This window comes from Lipotes vexillifer, unplaced genomic scaffold (genome assembly GCF_000442215.2).
Source record: "Lipotes vexillifer unplaced genomic scaffold, Lipotes_vexillifer_v1.1 scaffold470, whole genome shotgun sequence".
In the NCBI taxonomy this organism is placed as follows: Eukaryota; Metazoa; Chordata; class Mammalia; order Artiodactyla; family Lipotidae; genus Lipotes; species Lipotes vexillifer.
In genome coordinates, this window is record NW_006799533.1 from 1,466,461 (window position 1) to 1,474,121 (window position 7,661).

Consider the following 7,661-nt stretch of genomic DNA (forward strand, 5'->3'; position numbering starts at 1 on the left):
CTTTCCCTCTCTCTAGACTCCATACAGATATCCACTTATTTAAATATAGAATAACAGTATTTCTCATTTAATTATTAGTCTCTGTGTTTACAAACTAATATTTATTCTTCATTAACTCTGTATCTCCAATGTACTCTAATTAAAAAAATTTTTTTTCTAAAAGAAAAAGACTGGAGTTTCAAAAATTACTTTCAAAGAAAAACATTCAAATTGCAATTCAATTTACCTCTTTTGGGGGGCATCTTCTGGAGCATTCTGAAGTCTGACAGTTGAAGCCTCCAAACTTTTAAGTTGTCTTCTGTTGGGTGGCTTTGTTGTTTGTACATTTACTGTGCTTAATTCAACTTTCATTCCCTTAAGAATATTTACCAAGTCTTTTTTCGTATTCTCCTTTACACTGTGTTGGCTCTCCGTCTCCTTGGAAATCTCACAGGTTGGAACAGACTGTTCATCTTTCTTACTATAGATCACGCTGTTAGTGCCAAAATATCTTTGGATATTATTTTTCGTCCTGAAAAGATTAAAGAAAACAAAAAAAACACTGCAAAATAATAACAGGGCTCAAAACGCTGCTCCTATGTGTTTAAAATTTTTTCAATTAAACCCCTCCCTTTTGCTTATTACTGTTATCAGCAACTGTAAGGACAGCAATTTAACATTTACTCAACATATACTATGTGCCTAGTCTTGTGCAACATTTTATGTACATTTTCTCATACCCACATCAACTCCAAAAGGCAGGTATTATCCCCATTTTGCAGATAAGGGAACTGGAAACCAGAGGAGTAACGTAGCCAAGGTCACGTAGCTCACAGCTCACTAAGGCCTAAGACCCGCTGGTGAGCACAAATGAGTTACAGGTGTGCTGAGATACGGACCACCTGGTCCTTGAAGTGGCTGGGTGAGGAGCAGGGCTGCTGGTGCACCTGTCTGTGGCCGCCTCCCATTTATCTCAAGGTCTGGTACAAATATCATTGTCTATGTTCCATGACATTAAAAAAGTTGCAAAACACTGACATGGTTAATAAATTTCAACGTATTATTCTCAAACCCCAAACTGACAGACTGCCAAGTCCTTGCTCTTAACGTAAGATCTCTATAAAACGTCACAATTAAACAATATGAAAATAAAGAAATTTCTATCAGTTAAAAAAAGGTTACTTTCTTCAAACAAATTCCTGGGTGTGATTCTAATCTATTCAACTTTCTCATTGAGCTCCATGTCATTTAACTGATAACTATCTGTAAACTAAGCTAAACTGGAACAGAAGAAAAGGACATTCAGAGGCTAGAGTTGTCATTCTGCTTGCTTCTTTAGATTTATTTGTGAAAAAGAACAACACAAACAACCACATCTATTTCAAACTCATGCAAAAAAAGACTTCCCAATTCTAAGGAACCCAAATATCTAACTTTACTTTGTGGCATTAAGAACCTTTTGATAGTTAATGTTGAAGAACTTTAAAAACTAATGAATGTGTTAGTTTCAGTAAGAGGGTATAAAGTACAAAAAGTCATTTATTAAATATAATGAATATCTATTCTGTGCTGGGCACTATACTAGGCATTGATGCTGCCTTAGTAAATAAAAATTTCATGGTGCCTATTTCATGAAGCTAACAGGCTAGAGCACTGTTTCTCAAACTTTAATATGCATAATAACTACCTAAAGGACTTGCTGAAACACAGATTCTTCGGTTCCACCAAGGAATTCTGATTCAGTAGCTTTGGGGAGTGACTCAGAGTCTGCATTTCTAACAAGTTCCCAAGTAATGCTGATGCTGCCCATCAGAGGCCCACATCTGAGTAGCTATGTTACACATGCCATTTAATCCTTACACTCTTACAGAACAGGTTTTATTATTCCCATATTATAGAAGAAACTGCAGCTCAAAAAGGTTAAATTAGCGGTTCTTAACCTTTAGAGGTTATATGAATCACCTAGGGAGCTTATTTAAAACATGGATTCCTGAGATTCTCAGTTGGTAAGTTTGGAATCAGGCCCAAAGATCTGAACTTAATCAAGACCTCAGGTGATTCTGATCTGTGCAACTGCTCTCAAGAACCTGCATCAGACCCTGGGTTAAATAGTATCTCAAGTTCTCAAAGCTAGTAAGTGGTAGTGCCAGATGAGGGACGCTTTAATGAAAAGAGAAATGGCTATTTCCAAAAACGCTGAAACAAAGTATTTGACCTGCTCATAAAAATGTCAGAGGTTAACACATCAGACACTTAAAAATCAGAATGAAAACCAACTGCTTAACCAATAACCTTATAATCAGTACACAGGGGACTTCCCTGATGGCACAGTGGTTAAGAATCCGCCTGCCAATGCAGGGGACACGGGTTCGAGCCCTGGTCCGGGAAGATCCCACATGCCGCAGAGCAACTCAGCTCATGCACCACAACTACTGAACCTGTGCTCTAGAGCCTGTGTGCCACAACTACTGAAGCCCGTGCACCTAGAGCCTGGGCTCCACAACAAGAGAAGCCACGGCAATGAGAAGTCTGTGCACTGCAACGAAGAGTAGCCCCCGCTCGCCGCAACCAGAGAAAGCCTGCGTGTAGCAACAAATTCATAAATAACGCAGCCATATAAATAAATAAATTTATTAAAAACAAATCAGTACACGGACACATTATAATATTCAATATGTGGTACCATGGAATTTAGGAAAATGCTCTATTATTTTACATGTGAAAGTTAAATTAATACTAAAGGTATTATAACAGAAAGGTGGCAATCAGGAGAAAGAATCTCACATATAACCCATACTTCAATGTTTCCTTCCAAGACTGCTCTAGCACTACACAAAGTAACCTATATTTATACCAGGAAAATCATGTATAAGGAAGTAACTCCATAACACTAAAATAATAAAACTCTAGCCCTAACCTCCCACCTGGGCTTGTTTCCACTGACAGCATCTCATCAGCACTTCAAATGCAGCACATCCAAAACCACATTCAAGAGCTTGCCTCTCAGACTGACTTTCCATTTTTCACTCTTCTGTACTGAAGGGACCTCTTACCATAAATAGCTATTTTTGTATTCTAAAACTTATGACATATTTTAAAAGCCTTCTCAAAGCTGGTCCTCATTCTTCTGTTAACATTAATGGTACCCTAATCCTCCCAAGCAGCCAGCTGAAATCTTTGCTCTGACTGCCCTACCCTTACCTCATCATACATCACATCCTAGCAATTTCACCTGTGAATTGTTTTCCATCCAGCTACTTGTTCCCATCCCCACTGCTAACCTGCTTCAGGGCTGTACTTAACCAAAAGGGTCCCCAACTGATCTGCATGGAATATATATGCAGGAGAATTAAGTTTTCATAATCATGAGAGTTCTCAGAGAATAAATACCAACACCAAGTATGCTGCAAATCTTTTTCTTGCCTGGCTAACTCCAGCCCTTGGGCCCCCTTTAGATTTTATCAGGCTTCTTTTCCCGAAAGGATACTCTGAACCTCTCCTGCAATGGTCAGGTGTCTCGATTTGCTCACCCAGCAATTACCAGTTCAGTGAATTCTGTGGCACTCTGCACTACCTACACTATCTCAGCGATTACTCCACTATACTTGAATTGCCTATGTGGTGGAACTCTAAGCTCGGCGACGGCAGGACTGTGTTACTCGGGGCTTAACCCCAGGGCTGGCACACGGTAAGCGTTTTCAATAATGAAGGTAAAAATGAAACCATCACAGACTTGGGAGGCAAAAAATTTAAAAAGAATTAAAAAATAAAACAAAACAACTTCGCTTTCTGGAACCTGGATAAAATGAGGGGAGAAGTGGCAAGAGAGATGAGGCACGGTATGTAGCAGAAAGAGCACAGGGCAGCGGACCAGGCCTGTCACCATGACCTTGGGCAAGTCATTTTATGTTTCTGGGATTTCCCTTTGCTCAGATTTAAAGCGACGGCTTCTAAGATCCCGCGGATCATAACACGGACTCCAGGAAGCCGGAGGAAGAGAACTGAATGTGCAGGAGCGGGGACAGGGTTTGCCTTAAGAGCTGCCGGGCCAACAGCGCTGCAACGCGGTACCTGACAGTTCCATGCGGAGAAGCGAGTAGCACGACGGCGGCCGCCGATACCTCTGGGCCTCCGGAGCACAAAGGGAGGCGGGAAAGGGGGCGAAGAGGGAGGAGAGCCGAGACCCTCGGAAACATCGCGGAGGAACAAACAGAATTGGGCACACAGGGGCGACGACGCGTCCTCTGACAAACACGCCCCCCGGCTCCCGCTTCCGTTCCCCAACCCGACGCGCTCCTCTCGCTTCGTGTGCCGGCGGGCAACAGGGGCTGCTAACTGTGTTCCGGGTTCGTCCGCTGCCGAGCCCGCTGTCTCCAGGCGACTCCTCCCCCCCTCGGCGATTCTGGCCCCATCCCAGAGGTGGAGTCAACTGAGGTCAGCAAGCGGGTGGCGCTGGGGAGGCGGCCCTGACCCGAGAACTGAGAGTGGAGGGAGCGATCAACTGTGCAAAATGCTGCTGATGGGGCCAGTAAGATGAGGCGCAGAACAGACCCTACTGTGCGGCGTTAGGGGGAGAGGATCCACAGCGTTCATCCTATTCTCAAAATGATCCATGGCCACCAAGGAGGTTAAAAAACAATATTAACATGGGACATGCTGTCCGATAAATTAGTATTTCTTTTCAGTCTCTGTTTTTGACGGAGAGTCAAAACATGAGACATATATGTTTCATTAATCTAAAATGGCCTTAGAGATTAAAAAAAAAAAAAAAGTTCAAAAGAAAGACCTGGCTTTCTCCTGTCGCGTATGAAGGCAGTGAACAGTGGCCCAGAAGAGATGAGGGATTCTCAGATCTGGAAGGGCATGAGCGTACACACCCGGGTGAAAAATGCTGGCTAGTAGGTCACATGCCAACCTCTAGCTTAGAATTCCATACTGTCGGCTGAACATTAGCATCAGCATTTTCCCTGCCACTTCAAAAAAGAACCAAGAATGGTGGAGAATTTTTTTAATAAATTAATTTATTTTATTTATTTATTTTTGGCTGCGTTGGGTCTTCCTTGCTGTGCTGGGGCTTCTCATTGAGGTGGCTTCACTTGTTGCAGAGCACGGGCTTCCGTAACTGTGGCTCTGGGGCTCTACAGCGCAGGCTCAGTAATTGTGGCTCGCGGGCTCTACAGCGCAGGCTCAGTAGTTGTGGCACAAGGGCTTAGTTGCTCCACGGCATGTGGGATCTTCCCAGACCAGGGCTCAAACCCGTGTCCCCTGCCTTGGCAGGTGGATTCTTAACCACTGCACCACCAGAGAATCCGTGGTGGGGAATTTTTTGTGTTGCTGAAAACACAGGTTACGTTGAACAGATCTTGCTAAGATCCACTAGCCCTGGCAGAACTTTTGTGACAATGCTAAACACAGTACACTCAAGATGCTTTCCTTTTTTTTTTTTTTTTCTGTCTACAAGAAATGCACTCTGTTTGGGGGTGGGGGGTGTTTGTTTTTCCTCCAGTTTTGTTGAGATATAATTGACAACTAGCACTGTGTAAGTTTAAGGTGTGCAGCATAATGATTTGACTTGCATACATCATGAAATGATTACCACAATAAGGATAATTAATAGAGTAGCTCTAACTGGCCACAAATTAAACCACAAGAGAACTTCAATACATTCTGAGAAAAATAAGAATAGATCTTCCCTCTGAAAAACCATAACTTGTGCAATTGTCCAGAGCAATCATTTATGAAAGTGACAAAAACATAGCCTAAAAGAAAATGTTTTTCGTCCTCCTCTTCTGGTGTTGATTCACCAGTCCTTTTCTTCCCAGTGCCCCCTTGAAGTGCACTTTCTAGAGCAATGTGCCTTGGGCAAGGGGCAGCAAATCAACTGAAATAGGTCCTGACATACATCAGTGACTTTGGCCTAAATGTCTCATGAAATTCTACACTAACTGACTCGATAAGCCTGCCATGAAAATGAAAAAAACAAAATCATTCTATATCCCAGTTATCGATTGCTACATAACAGACCACCCCAAAACTTAATTAAATGGCTTAAAACAACAATTTATTATCTCTCATGGCTCTCTGGTTGACTGGGCTCAGCTGGGTGGTTCCTGCTTGGGGTCTCTCATGTGGTTGCAGTCAGATAGCAGCTAGTCTGGACTGGATGTCCAACATGGCTTTTTCATTCACATATTTGATGGCTTAGCTGGAATGGCTGGAAGAAATGGGCTGGCTGGGCAACTCTCTCTCTCTCTCTTTCCACGTAGCCTCTGAGAGCAGAATATGCCAGCACAAGATGTGCCCCTTTGGTATAAAGGTTATTTTGAGCTGTAAGCATTTGAGAAGAAGCAAACACAAAAAAAAGCCTCTCTGCCTTCCCTCTGTTTGCCCAAAAGCAGGACATAAATTTGTAGAGATGTCCCCACCCTCCTCTATCAGGAAGAACACAAATTAATCACCGAATACAACTCTAGACGCTTGTCAGCCCAGAGATGACACTAAAGGAATCCACATAACCCACTTTACTTACTAACCTCTAACTTCTCTTAGTTCCCCCATATATTCGCCTTCCCACAATCTGCTGCCCCAGAAACTCAAAGTCTTTCGCTTTGGTTTCATCCGTCTCTAAAAATGTACTGCTTTTTTGTTAAGATGCTCTATAACCCTGAGTTATAACCACTCATTTGAGTTACTCATCTCTGAGTGCTCCTATGTGTATGCATGATGCATGCATGTTAATAAACTGCTATTTGTTTTTCTCTTGTTAACCTCTCTTTTGTCAGTGTAATTTACAGAGACCCAGACAATGAACCTACAACGGGTAAATGGAAAAGAGATCCTTTTCCTTCCCTTCACCTCTCTACATGGCTAGCTTGGGCTTCCTCACAGCATGGCACCTTAGGGTATTTGAATTTCTTACATGGAAGCTGGCTTGCCTTGCCGTGAGGGTTCCACAGACGCAGGCTAAAGCTGCACAGCTTTTTATGACCTAGCATTGGAAGTCACATAACATCACTTCTATGACATTCTATTGGTAAAAAAATGAGTCACAGGGCCAGCCCAGATTCTAAGGGAGGGAACTACATTTCCCTTCAGATTCCAGGAGTAGGGACTTCCCTGGTGGTCCAGTGGTAAAGAATCCGCCTTACAATGCAGTGGACTTGGGTTCGATCTCTGGTCAGTGAACTAAGATCCCACATGCCGCGGGGCCACAGGTACTGAGCTCGTGCACCTCACCTAGAGCCCGCGTGCCGCGAGCTACAGAGCCCACGCGCTCTGGACCCCACACGCCACGACTAGAGAAGAGAAAAACCGCACACCACAACTAGAGAGAAGCCCGCACACCGCAACGAAGATCCCACGCGCCTCAACGAAGATTGCACATGCCGCAACTAAGACCCGATGCAGCCATAAATAAATAAATAATAAATAAATCTTTAAAAAACCCCACGAATTCCAGGAGGAGCAGCTCATTGGGACCATCTTTGGAGACTTGCTACCATCACATATTTTTCTTTTTTTTTAATGTTCTTAGCAGCATTGTTCTTAATAGCCCAAACTGGAAACAACCCAAAAGTCCACCAATCAGTAGAATGGATAAATAAAATGTGGTATACACAATAGAGTATTATATAGCAATGAGAATAAGTAAACTGCAATTATACACAGTAACATAAATCATT

General features: G+C 42.9%; 1 protein-coding gene across 3 annotated transcripts in view; it reads right to left on the reverse strand.

The window, feature by feature from the left end:
• MRPS31 (mitochondrial ribosomal protein S31) overlaps window positions 1-4,212 on the reverse strand; it is a 28,879-nt gene extending 24,667 nt beyond the window's left edge. Inside the window, exons 1-2 of one of the 3 annotated variants that reach the window (XM_007471673.1) lie at window positions 4,051-4,212; window positions 227-511 (exon numbers count right to left, since the gene is read on the reverse strand). In XM_007471673.1, the coding sequence (XP_007471735.1) occupies window positions 227-511; window positions 4,051-4,175 (410 nt within the window). In that variant the 5' untranslated portion in view covers window positions 4,176-4,212. Of the gene's footprint in view, window positions 1-226; window positions 512-4,023 lie in introns of all 3 variants that reach the window. The other 2 variants (XM_007471671.1, XM_007471672.1) reach the window with 2 other exon arrangements.
• Window positions 4,213-7,661: the final 3,449 nt, after the last annotated feature.